Source organism: Eurypyga helias, unplaced genomic scaffold (genome assembly GCF_000690775.1).
Source record: "Eurypyga helias isolate BGI_N326 unplaced genomic scaffold, ASM69077v1 scaffold6661, whole genome shotgun sequence".
Lineage (NCBI taxonomy): Eukaryota > Metazoa > Chordata > Aves > Eurypygiformes > Eurypygidae > Eurypyga > Eurypyga helias.
The window spans coordinates 7568-25328 of NW_010228846.1; the positions used below are offsets into that span (position 1 = coordinate 7568).

At 37.5% G+C, this 17761-nt stretch overlaps 1 protein-coding gene across 1 annotated transcript; it reads left to right on the forward strand.

The window, feature by feature from the left end:
• Positions 1-249: 249 nt before the first annotated feature.
• Positions 250-16391, forward strand: LOC104515980 (histone deacetylase 2-like). The gene is given in 13 exon segments (XM_010160159.1): positions 250-368; positions 832-949; positions 1911-1985; positions 2366-2504; positions 4610-4751; positions 9038-9130; positions 9240-9348; positions 10791-10931; positions 12794-12902; positions 14211-14341; positions 14860-15015; positions 15719-15776; positions 16017-16391. Coding segments are annotated over 13 exon segments (1377 nt in total). The 5' UTR covers positions 250-293; the 3' UTR covers positions 16048-16391.
• Positions 16392-17761: the final 1370 nt, after the last annotated feature.

A 17761-nucleotide genomic window follows, 5' to 3' on the forward strand; every position in this document is an offset into this window, starting at 1 on the left:
CTTGTAGTAAAGGTGTTTAGGTTTGGCCTCCTTTTGCCCTCTTATGGGCAGTTTATTTTCCTCATGGCCCCTTTGAAATAGACAGTAGTCCCCTTACTGATTTGTGTGTATTTGGGGGGTGAGAGAGGTGTTGGTTGGTGGTTGTGTTTTGTTGTTTTGTTTTTTTAATCATCATAATTCTGGGAATGATTCTTTTTAAGTAGCAATGAAAAGTCGTGTAATATGAATAGCTATCAATTTGTGTAATATTGACAGGTGATATCGGAAACTATTACTATGGACAAGGTCATCCAATGAAACCTCATAGGATCCGAATGACCCACAACTTGCTGCTAAATTATGGCTTGTACAGAAAAATGGAAATTTACGTGAGTATAAGCAATAAAATGTCCACTGAAGCATTTTAAGTTATTTTTAAAGGGCCTCAGGTATTTTCACACAATACTTAGGTATTTAAATAGTGTGTTCAGAGCTCTCTTATAGATGAAGCAGTATTTAACTGGTGAGGATTGCAGATTTTTGTCCATGTCAGGAAGAGGGTGAGGTAGAGCCACAGTGAAACTTCACCAGTATGATGGGAGGGAGAGAAGGATTCTGTGGTGGTGTTGAGGAGACACTGTGGTGTCTCCAAGTTGTATACTAACAACTCCAGTTCACCAAGTTGTATACTAACAACAGAGTAGTACTTGCTTTACGTAAAACAGCACTACTATCTGTTTCACTATTCTCCCTTCAAAGTACATTAGATTTCTTTCAAGTTGTCTGTTTGAGCCAATTGTTAGCTGATTTTGCAGAACACTGGTTATTTATATAACTTGTTCTTGTTATCAGCGACCACACAAAGCTACTGCTGAGGAAATGACCAAGTACCATAGCGATGAATACATCAAATTTCTCCGATCAATAAGGCCTGACAATATGTCTGAGTACAGCAAGCAAATGCAGAGATGTAAGTGTCAACATTAGGCTAAATCTGTGTGTATGTGCTTTGATGGGTTACCATTGTTTAAAGCTAAATATTTACTAATACTGAGGTATGAACATGGCTTAATGGTGTCAGTGGGTTAGAGAAATACTGTAGCAAGAGTGACATGTGCCCGCCTTTAGCTACAGTAATTTTGGGACTTTTCTATTAAAAGCAGCCATATTGGCAAAAATGTTCTTTAAGCTTATGGAAGGATTTTTTTTTTTTCCCCTTTCACAGGGTGTATTCCAGTTGTAAAATAATACTTTCTATAAGCTTAATGCACAGATTAGACTTCAGTTGTGAGCTGTTTGAAAGTGTCTTAAAACCTGTTCTAATACAAAATTTTTCTGAAGAAGAATGTCTTTTAGAATAGCAGAGAAGTAAAAATCAGTGTGTGAAAATGTGTTTAAGTCAAGAAAAGGAGTTAGTTACTCCTGTTGGAGGGCGATAGTAAAAACTACGTTTTTCACTGCTCACCCTTTCTGTTAATTTATTTCTTTAATTATAGGAATAGGCTCAAAGTACTGTTAGGAATGCAGTTTGACAGCTATCATATCAATTTAAGAGGCAGTATTGTAACCTCTTTGTGGTGCCTTATTCTCAGCAACTTACTTCTCCAAATAATTCTGCATTCCTTAACATGATGGATGTTAATCAGCACTACTTCAAAAATTTGAAAATGATCTAACAACTTCTTGTTAACAAGGAGACAGAGCTTACTGTAGAAACTAAAAAGAAAAAAAGAAGATAGTTTGGAGTCATCGGAAATTATAAAAACTGTTGTTTTCAGTGTTTACAATTCAGCCTGACAAAAATGAGGTGGGGAGGCTGGGGGAGTAATTAAAATGCTGCACGAACTATGCGTTGGATCTGAAGCATTACCCGTGCATATAGCAATGCTGTTGGAATAGCATTGTTGAAATCTCATACCTTTCTTAAACAGTTAATGTTGGAGAAGATTGTCCTGTATTTGATGGCCTGTTTGAGTTCTGTCAGCTGTCAACTGGAGGCTCTGTTGGTAAGTTTAAATTGTTTGCCAGCTGTTTTTTAACTTTTTGATGATTATGTCAGTAACTTGAAACTTCAATATAGAATCACAGAATGGTTTGGGTTGGAAGGGACCTTAAAGACCATCTAGTTCCAGCCCCCCTGCCATGGGCAGGGACACCTTCCACTAGACCAGGTTGCTCAAAGCCTCATCCAGCCTGGTCTTGAACACTTCCGGGGATGGGGCATCCACCATTTCTGGGCATATTCAACAGTCTGTGTCAGTATTGGTAAAAGATCAGATACAGGATCAGCTTATTTAAGAATAAGATACTATTTCATATAACAGATTTAAAGGCTTTCAAGTTTCTGACTGCATTTCCTTTAATTTCTCTGTATGTCTCTTTACAGCTGGGGCTGTGAAACTGAACAGACAACAGACAGACATGGCTGTTAATTGGGCTGGAGGACTTCACCATGCCAAGAAATCAGAGGCATCTGGTTTCTGTTATGTCAATGATATTGTGCTTGCCATCCTTGAGTTACTGAAGTAAGTCTGTGACAGGAATAAGATAAAATTATAGAAAGTGTCAAATTCAGGTATTTAAATGCTTGAAGCTATGGACTGTAATTACTATTTCATTGAGTTTCCATGGCCCATGTTGAAGTTCTATAGTTTCAATTAAGAAAACTGCAAGCTGTGCCTGGTTTGGCTTCAGCAAGAAGTTTAAACTACATATGATACAGGCAAGCTGAAAAGATAGGTTTAAAATAGATACTTAGAAGCTCTTCTTTACATAGAGGATAGTGAACTTCTGGAACTTGATTCTGCAGGAGGCTGAAGGAAGCAGACAGCAACAACAGATTGAAAAAATTAAGTGTAATCATGGACAGGAGGTCTGTAAGTGGATGTTAAAGATCCAAGCAATGATGCACCCTGTAAAACACCATATGCTGTAATTTTAGATGGTGGGAAGTACTAGGATAGCGGACTTCAGAAAATGTTCAAGCTTACATGCTTTCTGTAAACATCAACTCTCCTGTTGCTACTCCTGGGACAGAATATTGGGCTAGATGGATTGCTGCCCTGACCCCTTAGGGCAGTCATTATGCTCACAACCCATTTGGTTTCTCAGTATGCCTGCTTGTTTCCTATTATCTGAGTCGTTACTAAACCAAACAGGAATATTCAGGGAAGATCATGCACTGAGCTTCCTTGCATTGTTACATGAATTAATGTGGCTGTTATGAATAAATAATGAAATAACAGCTGTGCTGCTGTGGCTGCAAAATAAAAAAATGAGGAGTAATGAAAAAGTGATCATATAATTAACCTAAAGTAGTAATGCTTCACTAAAATTTTACATCCTGAATGTTACTTGTACTGCTTCAGGGGACTGTATCGCTTCTGATAACACAAATACTTCTTACAAAAATGTTTTACAAAAAATATTCTAGGTATTTGACTGGTGAATGAAGCAGCTCAATCTGCTGGTGAGTGATGGGGGAAACAGCTGTAATCTGGAGGTGTTTTTTTTTTTTTTAAAGATGGAAAAAGTTTCTAAGGACACCAATGTAGTTCACAGAATCACAGCATGGTAGGGGTTGGAAAGGGACCTCTAGAGATCATCTAGTCCAACTCCCCTGCCAGAGCAGGATCACCTAGAGTAGGTCACACAGGAACAAGTGCATAGTTAATATTAACATATTAAGACATTTATGTTAATGTACAGCATGTATTCAGGATCTTTCTCAAAGAATAGTATGTTTTTCTGTGGACTAGTCCTCAATTTTTTTTTTTAGCTTTATGTACATGTGAAAGAAGAAAACATTCAAATAGTTATAGATTATGTAACAATGGGAAACAGTCCTGTTCAGTGTCTTGTTAGCAAAAAATCTTAGCCCAGCTGAAACTCCGGTTGCTCAGAATCATGTTCTATAGCATTATGGAAAGCATAATGAAAATGCATCTTCTGATGTTGATAGATTTTGTTCTTTACTCAACAACATAGAATGTAAAGGATACTTACTGTTGTTTCCTAATGCTCTAAGGCTTCAAACAAATGGTTTCCTTGTCCATCTTTAACTGACCTGAAACTTGCAGTATTGAAGGAAATACTAAGCAATAGTATACTCATTTCATGCTGGTGGTAAGTGTAATACACTTTGAAGTAAGAATGTGCCTGTCTTCTTCACTTCTGCAACTTGTAAAAAGTTGATGGAAAATGTGCTGTGCTCTTTGAAGCTTGCACTAAGAGATGTTTTAGTGCAGACTATGTTGGTAATTGTTGAGAAGGCAGAAAGAAATGCCCTGTAAAAGGAACGAATTGAGCAGATGTGCACAACAAAGTTGTGTGAACAGAAACAAGGTATATAGCCTCTATGGAGTGAGGCAACTTGCGGTAAATACTAAATAATTACGTACTTAAATTACTTATTTTGATGAAGATAAACTTATTTTCATTATTATCCAAACTGTACTGAGAATTCTAAGACCATATGGTCACTTCAACGAAAATCATCAAAATTATGATAATCTTGTTTCTTTTAGTGTTTGATTGGTGTTTTTTTGTTAAGTTTTTCTTTGTTAGGTACCAGTATATTATGAACATAATGTATGAGAAACCATCATTATCTTGATTATTTTCTTTCTAGGTATCACCAAAGAGTGTTGTATATTGATATTGATATCCATCATGGTGATGGTGTTGAAGAAGCATTTTATACTACAGATCGTGTCATGACAGTATCATTCCATAAGTATGGTGAATATTTTCCAGGCACAGGGGACCTTAGGGTAAGATTGAACCTGAAATTTCATTAGGTGATAAATTCTTACTTGTTCCCTTCCTTGTACATACTGTTTTAGTTGTAGTTTACAATAACTATGCCCAGTACTAATATACAGTAGCAACTTTTCAGAAAATATCTTAGTCTGAAGTGATAGTTTTGTTGAAGAAACTTCAAAAAACCGAACAGGATTGTGGGGAATAAATCATTCACTTCTATACAAAATCAACACCTTCGCTTCTGGATAAATTTTAGTCCAAATATATAAGTAGTTTAGTTCACTAAGATTTTGGAAATGTCTCTAGGAAGAAAATGTGGTATATTTATATTGATTATCTGTACATTTCAATTCTGCCATACAGTGAAAAGTAGCTGTTTGGATATCATGACTTCAAAACTTATTTCAGATCTTAGAATAACTTTATACCAGAGCTTTAATAGTCACAAAGCTTCAGTTGCAACTTGAATTTGCTGTGTTGTATTTGCCTGGTAAAAACAGTTGGCTCATTTCTGGAGTATTTCTTATGTCTCAGTGTGTTTTTGAATTCTCATGATGCTCACTGCTGAAGAACTTTAGCATGGCCCACCGATAATTGTGTAGTAAGACTGAGAGCTAGCTTGAGGGTGGGAGCATTGACCTGTGAAGAGTTGTCATTAAAGCTGTTGTAGAATCTCTGGCGAAGCTGAGAATGGAAACCAGTTTTCCTGGATCTTCATATGAATTTTAACTAAGTCGTTCCTCGTGTTGGGCTCTTGTCCGTTAGAATAGGAGATTGTTCTGCTTCACAGTTTGAAGGAATACTTCAAGTATTATGATTAATATATTCCTAGCTTCAAACTCTTAACCTGGGAGTGTCTCTGATAGGTTTAAGTTGCTCCTCTGGTATTAGCAACTCTGTATGTTAGTTTGTACATACAGTTCATGAGGTTTTTTTCAAAAATTGTAATCATCCTAGAAAGCTGACCTACCAAAATGCTGATGCAAAAGAATTCACTGGTTTCCTTCTATCTTTAAATTGATTGAAGAGATGGAGATATTTTTCTGCTAATATTCCTGGAATGCATGCTCCCCAGTGTGCAGGTGAGACCCAGAGGACACAGCAGTAAATGAAGATTGAGCTTTAAATCAGTGGGGTGCTAAGTATTCATTTCAGTGCGGTTGTTGGTGCTGAATGTTATTACCGCGGTTAGATTGTGTTAAACTGGAGTCTAAATGGATTTAAGTAGAAATCAGATCATGCTTTTTTTTTTTATCCATGTGCTTTAATTCGACTGGCCACAAGGTGGTAGTGGTGCCTTAAACAAAAAGCAGCTCAGACTGGGCTGTTTATAGTGACAAGCTGTTGCTAAATTTGGCTAGATTTTTTTTTTTGAGGGTTAGATAGGGTGGCTTTTTAGAAACAGCACTTCTCATTGACAGAGAAGTTTATGGATTCTTCACCTCATCACACCCAGGACAAAGAATTTAAAGATACATAGTTTAAACAAATAGAATAATGTTGTATGCGATTGGGATTTTTTTTAGCACAGTGTCAGTGACAAACAGTACCTCAGGCATGGTAACTTTTATTCTGTGTTGCTAGCTAGTATTTTGAAATGGGTATTGTTTGCTTATGCAGGCCTTATTGCAATTATTACATCCCCATAGGAAAAAAAAAAAAACCAACCCACCCACAACCTAAAACATTAGCTTTTTCCTATCTCCAGAGCTTGCAAAGCTAATTCAGCTGAAGGGAGAACTAATGCTTGGAAAAGTAAGTGTATCTTCTGGAGACCAGTATTGTGCTGCTTGCCTTCTGCTCATCCTGATCTGCTGTTGCTGGTTATTTACATCAGCTCTAACAGCCAAATCTTATCTTTGTTTTTGTCAGTAGGGTCCACTCAAGCTTATTTCTGCAATTCTTTAGTTAGTTGCTCTAGTTTGCCGATCAGGTTACGCTTAATTTGATGCAGAAACAAATCATGCACCAGGTGATGAATTTGTGGTTGCGGCTCCGTCAGTGTAGCTGAATCTCACAGATTCATCTAGTTAGCTGCATTCATCTCCTTTCTACTGACGGTATTGTGCAGTATGAACTTCCAGTGTCCTTAGTAAGATATTTGACTTTTTACATGTCTTAGATGACAAGATTAGTGTTGTTATATATATGTGGGCAACTACCAGAATGCAATGTTGTTTCTTTTCCATTGGTTATGAACACCAGCATGGGTTTCAGAAAGCATCCATTGAGTAGCTCAGGCTGGAAAGCAATTGTCCTGTTTAGTGGAAATTGTGTGAACATTTGGCTTTGCTATGTTTTAAGATGAGATCTCCTTTTTTTTTTTTTTTTACGTTCAGGAAAGCAAAGCACTATCACCTAAGAAAAATCAGCATCTAAAAGCCTAGGTGATTGGCTTTGGGAGATTCTGGGTAACTGTCATGCTCCAAATCAGGCTGAGTTGAGTTCAGCAATCTTGCAATACTATGAAATGTTAATGATGTGCTGGAAGGAAAAAAATGTTACCTGTTACTGTTGTGCCTATGCTGCAGTGTGTCGTTTGTCCCTACCTCCCTCCCCATTAAAAGATAGTTCATCACAGAATCGTTTGGGTTGGAAGGGGCCAGAAGATCATCTAGTTCCACCCCCCCTGCCATGGGCAAGGACACCTTCCACTAGACCAGGTTGCTCAAAGCCTCATCCAGCCTGGCCTTGAACACTTCCAGGGATGGGGCATCCACATCTGGGCAACTTTATCCACTTTCAATTTAAACCCGTTACCCCTTGTCCTGTCACTACAGGCCCTTGTAAAAAGTCCCCCCGGGCTTCCTTGTAGGCCCCTTGAGGTACTGGAAGGTGCTATAAGGTCTCCCCAGAGCCTTTTCTTCTTCAGGCTGAACAAGCCCAATTCTCGCAGCCTTTCATCATAGCAGAGGTGCTGTAGCCCTCTGGTCATCTTTGTGGCCTCCTCTGGACTCGCTCCAACTGGTCTGTATCCTTCCGATGTTGGGGGCTCCACAGCTGGACGCAGCACTCCAGGTGGGGTCTCACAAGGGCAAAGTAGGGGGAGAGAATTGCCTCCCTCGACCTGCTGGTCATGCTTCTCTGGATACAGCCCAGGATACAGTTGGCTTTCTGGGCTGCCAGCGCACACTGCCGGCTCATGTCCAGCTTTTCATCCACCAGTACCTGAAAGTCCTTCTCAGGACTGCTCTTGATCCATTCTCCACCCAGCCTGTACTTGTGCTTGGGATTGCCCCGACCCAGGTGCAGGACCTTGCACTTGGCCTTGTTGAACTCCATGAGGTTGGCAGTGGCCCACCTCTCCAGCCTGTCAAGGTCCCTCTGGATGGCATCCCTTCCCTCCAGCGTGTCGACTGCACCACACAGCTTGGTGTCGTCGGCAAACTTGCTGAGGGTGCACTCAATGCCATCATCTGTGTTGCTGGCGAAGATGATACACAGTACTGATACAGTTACAGTACCTGTTACCCCTTGTCCTATCACTATGTACACCTGTAAAAAAGTTAGCCAAACTGAACAGGTTAATCTTACTGTCTTCCCCACTGTACCTTTATTAGTGGCAGGGAATTACTCTGTCAACTGGATCAGTTTCTGTCTTGGTGATGAGCTAAAGGGATGAAATGGGAATGCATGGGATCTTTAGGTTTTGAGCTGACCATCAAAATAGAAGTGGATGGATTCAGGGTTTATTAACTTGATATTTTGTACAGAGGTTTTTCTTTTAATGCATGTGTTGTCCAGGAAAGCTGTTAAGGTACTATAGTTCCTGCATTATTACCTGACAGAAGTGAGAATCATCTGCAAGTTAATTTTTTTTGTTTAAAAACCTTCAGTTTCTTCAAGGGCACCTATAAGTGGTCGCTGATTTTTTTTTACTTCTCTCCCTCTTGCTGCAGCTAGTTCTTCATCCTACATTTGGAACAAAGAATATGTTTTAAAAGCATTCTTAAATCCAAATCTTCTTACATCACCAAAAACATGTATATCACCTTGCTCCTCTCCTCCATCTTGCTTGATTTTTACGTGGATAAACCGATAGTTACGTTTTGCCTTTGTCTTAAATCTTTAAAAAATCACGTGTACTTCCAGCAAATTTAGTCTTGGTGCAAGATTCCTATGCTCCAAAATGATTTCATGGGAGAGTGGGAATCAAGTGAGGTACTTTTCATGTCTGCGAGGAGAAAGAAGCATAATGGTACAAAATTGCTCAGCAGACTTGTGTGGCCTTTTTTCCATGATGTCATCATGTGCTTCTATGTTCGTAATAAACGTTTGTCGTCACTGCTTATAGGACATTGGTGCTGGAAAAGGTAAATACTACGCTGTCAACTTTCCAATGAGGGATGGTATAGATGATGAATCGTATGGACAGATATTCAAACCAGTAAGTACTTCATATTTTTTTTTAAGATCTCTGGAGAGATACTAGTTTCATTGTGTGGATTTCTGTTTGTAATGTGAATCAACAACTTACTGTTTTATATTGATTATAGATTATATCCAAAGTCCATTAGATGTACCAGCCCAGTGCTGTGGTATTACAGTGTGGAGCAGATTCACTATCTGGTGACAGGCTGGGATGCTTTAACCTTACTGTTAAAGGTAAGCAGAAAAGTGTGTGTGTTGTCTGTAATTTCTTATTTAATAAATTTAATAAATCTCTATCCTTCATGCTGTTTTTCAAGACACTTGCATGATGAGGAGTGGAGTCACAAAGACTTTGTTCATTACTATGATTAATCACTTCTTTCTTTGCTATACAGGGATGGCCGAAAGAAACCCAGAAGTTGCCTCTTTCTTTCTGTCCATCTAAAAAAGTTAAGAAGCTTGGTTTTCCATGTTCTTCCTAGCCACTCAAGTGATTCCCTTTCTTCTATGCACAGGCTTTCTGTATCTTTAAAGCAATGTTCTGGAATGACAGGACAACAACATTCATACTACTGCAACACTTACTGTGATGGGCAAATAACAAAACTAGTGGTTCACTTAGTAGGACTACAGATACTAAACATCAAACACCTTGTTGAGCATAAAATAAGTTTTACTGAAATGGGAATACTCATTTCATGTAGTGGTGTTTGTTATACTGAGCCTTTTGTTAACGTTTGTTTATTAACTTCTATAGAATTAATTTTAATATTACTTACATTTCTACCCAAAAGTGTGATTCTCAGTATTGGGATGAGATGTTAATTTAGCAAACCTTACTATTATTAGTGCTAGTGTTAGTACTATTATCTTTATTATTATTTTATTATTACTTATTTAAGTGGTAAAATGTTAAATGTATGTTGAATTTTTGCTAAGCTTTCAATCCAGCGTGTTTGTATCATTCATTTGCTGTGTCTTTGGGGTCTTTTGTGTTTTGTTAATGAGGCAATTAGAGTTTTGTAGGCAACAAAATGCGGTATAGTTTCTGTTGGGTTTGCAGTGTTTCAGGGTTCTTTTCTTGATTTGCACCAGGTGGCAAAGGTACTTCAGTTGCCCATACAGCTCAGATTTTTTTCCATCTTACATATCTTGGAAACCAAGAGAGCTGCTGCCTCCTACAGATGCCTTTCAGTATGCTGTATCTCCCTGGAATGTGTACTGTCTTGGCACCAGTTCACTCTGTAAGCAAGACTTAGCAACCTCTAATACAGGTTCAAATTTAGAAGTAGAAAGGGCCAAGTACTGATTTGCTGTTTTCCCTTCTTCCCCCTTTGTATTTGACTAAGAAATTGTCCCTAGATTTGTCACTGTATATTGACACCAGTTTGAAAAGACAAAACACTGAGCATTCTCAGGCCATTTCAGAACAGCAGCAATAGACCATCATGCAAAGTCTGAAGATTGGGGTGGATAATGTTCCATGTATTTTGTACATTTCTTACCTGTAGATCTTGATTTCTTGTGAGTTGTGCTTAGCTTTTGGGGGAGACAGTTCTGTCTTATTTGAATCAATTCAAGTGTGACTGTATATGTCTGATTAAATAGTTCGTTATCTATTTTTTTGTTTAACAGATATTTTGCATATATTGTCAATTCTTTTTGTTGTTTGACAGGTCATGCTAAATGTGTGGAAGTTGTGAAGACTTTTAACTTGCCGTTGCTGATGTTAGGAGGAGGAGGATACACTATTCGTAATGTTGCTCGATGCTGGACATATGAAACTGCTGTTGCCTTAGATTGTGAAATTCCTAATGGTAAGTATTAATCTGCAAATTAATATTAAGAAAAAATCGTGGGATAAGGTTTAAGTGAGCAGATACCTACAGAAATATTTGCTATCTGTAATGCATCTGTTTAGAATAAACTATGTAGAAAGCTGTTACTAAATTTTTTTCAGTAGATCATGCACTAAGTAAACTTAAGTATTTGGGCCTTTTTCAATGCTTTAGCAAAAGCTTTAAATGATTGGATCATCTTTAGAAAAATCAAACGTGTAAAACTTAGGGAACTTTGTAACTGTTTTTAATGCAAATGTCATCTGTATGATTATAATATAGATTGCATTAGGATTGTAACAGCGTAGACCTGTGTAAGTTGGGCACCACAGACATGGTATTATCAAGAAATTAATGAGTATGCATGTGATTTACATAGTAAAACATAACTATTTCTTCATTGTGTCTGTGACTTAAGAGTAACTGAAAGTATATTGACTTCCACTCTTCCATGTGACTCAATTTTGACTATACAAGCTATCTTAAAAAATTTAAAATAAAAGCAGTAGTCAACTTCTTTTTGAGTAGTTGCATAGTAAAGTAATTTCTCTGAGGAAGATCCCCAAAGATCCTGTACTCCTTTTACTTCTGGCCAAGTATACTTCTGGGCATGTTTTTGGAATGCCTTTTCATAAAATTGGTATTTGGACTGATTTGTTGCACATCAGTCGTTGGCAGTTCTTGTGCTGGACTGCAACTTTTGCTGATAACCTTTTGCTATTCATCTGTCTGTCTTGCTGGTTTCATAGTGTTTCCATCTGACTTGTGAGAAAAGGATATTTGGGCAGTACCTTTCATGATGTTTATTTTACATCTTACATCCTAACGTATATTCTCTGTCAGCCAAGGCTTTTGAAGAGACAGTAGTATTTCCTTATCATGGGACTTTTTTTTTTTCCATTAGCATGTCCCATTCAGTGGATTTATATGAAGGTTTGGATTTTTTTAACATTCTTTTCAACTTTGTGGCTCCCTGTCATCTTTAATCTGTTTTGAGAAAGAACAGTGTGTTTCTAAATGTTGTAATAGCAAGTTAATCTTGCTGTCTCCTTTATATCCCCCGAACAAGATCGCTTATCCTGTAACAATCATAAATGAAGAAACAAAACAAATGGTTCAATTAGAAGTGAATTTCAGTGTCTCATTTCTTAAGGGTTCTAAGTTTTTTTTTTTTTTAGATTTCTCTTACTTTTCTAGAAAGATGCATCATATTCAATATAAAATGCTACTGTTTTCCTGGATATGAAGTCTTCATAGACTTCACTTTAGGGATTAGATGTTCCAATCAGGGGACTATTATCTGTGAAAATACAAAAAACAGGGGAAGTAGAAAGGGGAGGAATGGACAGACACGGGCATCACTGAACCACAGTACAGCACTTACCAGGGATACTGAACTAGCTGTGTTCTTCTGCCTGATAATACGTATTACACGTGTTACTGAAAGAATATTTTGAATGGTGTGCTTAAAACTTTTCAGACTGGACTAACTTTGAAAACTGCTGTAAGAAATCATCAGTTGATCTACTCTTTTCTGCAGAAGTAGCATTTTTAATTATTTTACCAGGTTTGTTACTTACGTTGTTGCAGGGTATATTCTAACATGATTACAGTAGACCTTTTTCTTGATCTTCATATTTTGCCAACAAATTAAAGCTAATCACTTCAGTAGTTTAGAGGACAAATGTGGGATAACTCAGGCAGTACTTAAGTATTATTGTTTACCACAATGCTTTAGGTTTGATAGTTCTTTAAAATCCTGACAAAACTACTGTTTATATTTTAAATATTTTAAAATTTTTTGGGAGTCACAAAGTTGTCTTTTGTGGTTTGATTTATAGAGTTGCCATACAATGACTACTTTGAGTATTTTGGACCAGACTTCAAGCTTCATATTAGTCCTTCAAATATGACTAATCAGAATACACCAGAATATATGGAGAAGATCAAGTAAGTAGTGGTTACTTTACCTATCTTGCAGGTCACGTGGATCATGTTTCTCCAGAAGCTTAATTTTTAGGCAGTTTTGAAAACTGTACACATTTCTTTGTTACGCACTAAAAATAAATGTCATATCTGTTTGATACTTTACATTTCTGTCAGAAGAGGTGCTTTTAAAAAGTTTGTTCCTACAACAGTATGCATGCTTACGAAATCCTGTGACCATAAATATGAAAATTTAAGACCCAGCTTGGACTTATACTTTTTCCAGCAACTAAAGAGATGACTGTTTTACTTGGCTTCCCATTCTAATTTTGTAGAAAGTTTATCCCATCAGGAAAGAGGCTGGAATGCTGTGATGATTAGGATTTCTAATTCTCATCTCTGTGTCTAAACATGAACAGATATTGTCATTCTTTGTTCGTGTCAGCTGTGAAAATAAAGTCACATGTGAGCTCAGGCATCCAAAACTGTTGAAAGTCAGTGATATGTGTGCAGACAGTTCAGCGACTGTGGTTTGACAAGTCCACAGGGTCTGAGAAGCATTCATTGCCAAGCTATAGTGGGTATGTGTTTTTAGCCTGTGTTGCTTCTGATACATAGTTTATTCCTCCTCGCACCCTGAAGGTTTCATTGTAAGCAGGTATTTTACTTCAGGGGTGGAGTAGTGCCTGCACACAACCGATTCTGTACTCAACTGATAGACATAATTGAAGAGCCTGAAGTACTCTGAGGCTTGTCACTGCTCTGGGTTTGAAAGAACAAAACCCCACCTCAGCCCTGAGCTTAACAGGCTGTTAACAGTGCACAAGAATTCTTTTGGCTACTGAAATAGCTGAACAAAGATGCGAAACTAGCTGTGTAAAACCACCAAATTGTAAAATTCACCAAAACAGTTAAAATACTAATTTTTGTAGTGCTTCCTGTATAGACACGCAATGGTGTTCATAACAAATATATAAATCACAAGCAAATGAAAGGGTTTTAGTTTTTGATAATGTGTGAGGCAGGGAAAAAAACCACCTATCTTTCACTGATGTAATTCTGCAAAACTTCTCTGTGGTAGTAGTGCTCCAGCTGGTGATCTGCCAGGGTGCTTTGTATGTCGTGTGTCGTTGAGCTTCCGTGCTGTGAGTAGGCTGCAAAAATGGCTTGCTCCTTAACACATCCCTGGGCGTGGATTGTGTGCATTCTGTCAATCTCGCATCCTCATGCTAGCACCCCCAAGAGCAATGTGAAGTATCTGTTCAGAGAACCCTTCTTCACGTAGTTGTACGTGTTCACAGAGACCCGACTTTCCTTGTCTGTTACTTGCAGGCAACGCTTGTTTGAAAACTTGCGCATGTTACCTCATGCACCCGGCGTGCAGATGCAGGCCATTCCTGAAGATGCTGTTCATGAAGATAGCGGAGATGAGGATGGAGAAGATCCAGACAAACGCATTTCTAGTAAGAAATATCTTTTGATAGAGCATGTCCCAGTAGAGTAGTTTTAGATATAATTGTTCAGAACCTTGACCCTAGTAGTGTGGTTACTTTGTTACTGTTAACCTTTCTATGGACCGTGAGTTGTTCTTCAGCTATAGCTTAAGTTTCCTGCTACCTGTAGCCTTTTTTGATGGTGACTGGAGTAATTCTATAACCTCTTACTGGTGCATTGTCCATTTTCCGAACTGTTGAAACATAATGATTTCTCCTGTGATTTAGTTTCCAGTGTTTGAAATTCATTTGATTTACATGTTAAAATAATTCCAACCTCCCCCGGTATCTCTGTAAAGCTATTTTCAGAAGTCATTGTGAGAATCTCAAAGTGTCTTGAAAGATAGTATTTTTATCCACAATTTAGTTCATCAGCATTACACGATTATAGTATATTATTACTCGTTCTTAATTTGATACTTCTTTTTGTATTACACCTATTGCAGTTGGACTTTACGCTCAATTAACTTTATAACTCTGAATCCTAGTTCGAGCATCTGATAAGCGTATAGCCTGTGATGAAGAGTTTTCAGATTCTGAAGATGAAGGGGAGGGTGGACGACGAAATGTTGCAGATCATAAGAAAGGAGCAAAGAAAGCCAGGATAGAAGAAGATAAAAAAGAGACGGAGGACAAAAAAACAGGTAGGATGCTGTTGTGACTTTTATCCTGTATTTTAGAAGCACAAATGTCAGCTCTGACAGGAGAAAGATGTGTTTTTCTGTTGACAGTTAATTAGCTGTTGAGATGATTTATTTTTTCTATCATATTTAAAGCATCTATTTTAAATTAATCCGTTTCAAGACACAGCTATTCACAGTAGAGTAGTATTCCAGTGAAATATTAGAGCCAGGGATTTGTAGAGCTTGATGAAAACAGGGATAAAAAACTGTTCTTGCTTTAAAATACGTTAGACAAAGAGTTTGTTCCTGTTTGCTTTTGTAGGGTGAGCCAGCTGGTGTTCTCTGAAACAAGCTGGATAGGGTTCTGGGTGTAGTCTCATTCCAAGGACTCTTGACTTTCCCGAGAACAGTCTGCATCTTAGGGCTACCAGACTACCACATGGAGCTCAGGGGAAGTCCAGGTCTCACTACTGCACCATCTTTATGGCCAGTCAAGAGGGACATGCCCTGAGGTGTTCTGAATCACTCGGCATTGTGCCCAGATCGCAGTTTTGGATGGATGCATTTAACACTCTATTTTAATATGTAACCAGTGACAACTTACTAAAAGCTGATTACCCCTGGGTAGGAGTATATACAAAAAAGTATAGCCTGATGTTTCTTCTTGAAGTCTTAAGGTTGTCTTGCATCTTTTTGGTATAATTAAAATATTGTTATTTTTCAGATGTTAAGGAGGAAGATAAATCCAAGGACAGCAGTGGTGAAAAGACAGATGCCAAAGGGTAAACTCTCATTAACTAGTAACGAATGCACCTTTTTGAAAAGTGTTCATTAATTGAAAATATTATAAAGTACTGTTTCCTGTAGTATTACGAAGTATTGATTTCTGTAGAGAACAGTTTCAATTCCTCATGGTACTCAAAAGTATCTTACTCATGACAGTAGTAATTCAAAATTGCATTTTTAAAACAGGTTTTCAGGAAAACAAAACAACTTAACAGTTTATTTTTGCCTTTGTACAGAGCAAAATCAGAACAGCTCAGCAATCCTTGAACAAAAGATAGCCTCTCATCAGTCGCAGAACATAATACTAGAGTTGGAGAATACCTAAAAGAAGAGAAAAGCTTTCGTATTGAGAGAGACTGCTGATTTCATTTTGTACTATTTGGCATGGACCGTATTTATTTTCAAACGGCTTTGTTCTGTTTTTTGGCAAGTTGTATTGTGAGTTTTCTAATTATGAGGCAGAAATTCCTTTCTTCACCATGCTTTATGTAATAGTATTTAAAAATGGATGTGAGTTATTATGTTAAATGTCTAAACTGATCTATTAAAGTAATTTGCCTTTCCTGAGCTGATTTTACCTTTTTTGTAATTTTATCTTTATTAAAAAAAAATTGTACTTGGTTGTCTTTTGTCCATCATTGAACTACAAAGAGGAAAAACTCCATATAAATTAAGCAGACTTAGTTTACCTGTGAGTAGCAAGTGGATTTAAAAGGGGCACAGATGGAACGCTTGCACTCCTCAACTCCGCATGTTTCAGCGGCTTCTGCTTGGGGTGCAGATAGATGCATTGGAAAATGAGGACATGAGATTTCAACAGGCTGAATAAATGGGTGGAGAGATGTTGGAATATGGTAGTTGTATGAACTCTTGTCTTAATGTTAAAGGTTGAAAACTTTGGAGCCACATGACTTGCACTGTCTAAGAACCTTTCCCACCATCAGAATCTACCCAAAAGACTGATTCAGTTGCTGTTAGTGAAATTTGTATATGGTCATCTTTAAAAGCTTGCAAGCTAGGAAGTGGAAGTTTAGGTTTAACTTCTTCCAATTTTTTACAATTACGAGCATCATAAAACTTTGTTTCCCTTAAAAAGAAATACTTTAGTTGCTTGCCTTCCTCTTTGATTCATTAGTTCTTTCTGGTGCCTGCATTGAAAGAGACACCTGTGTGCACATGTTGCTTTTTTTTTTCCCAACCCCTCAGTCTACAACAGTTGTCTTGCAGGTTGATATTTAATGAAATGCACAAGGCTTGGTATTGACACTTCAGAGCAGCGAGTACAGAATTTTGCAGAACTGCAAACCCAATCCCTGAACTCAAGGTTACTACACAAACTTTTTTTTTAAATGAAAATTAATCTTACTTTTTTTTTAACTATTCTCTCTCCTTTTCATAAAATTCTGGGATTGTGGTCTGTGGACTTATTGGTTGATTTGTGTTAAAATTCTGATGCACTACTTCAAATTACTTGTGCATTTGTTCTGTCCAAGTGGTATATTCACTGAAAGCATGTCTTGTGTTGACTAATTTGATTTTTTTTCCCCAAATAATAGGACTACTTGAATATGTAGGAGGGGAAAATTTTTGTTTTCCTAATGCCTTTTTTATTATATTGTTGTGTTTTTTAATGTTCCTGAACATTTCATCTTGGAGTTTTCTCTTCTGTTTGGACTCTTAAATAAACTTAAGGGCTAGATTCTTAAATGTTTTTTAACACCCATGTACTAGTGCTGTGTTATTCCTTCCAGGAAAGTACCTGGAACACGGACATGTGCATAATAATCTGTTTTAATAGTGTTTAAATCACTGGGCAAATTTACTATGTTAACCTGTTCCTATATGTAGCTATAGAAAATCCTTACAATTCAGTTTTCCAAAAGCTATGAACTCCTAATTGCCTGCTTCAGGTCTTTGTTACATTTTTGACTGAAATTTTAGCAAGAAGATGGCAATTATCTGTAGTTTAAGATGTTGTTAA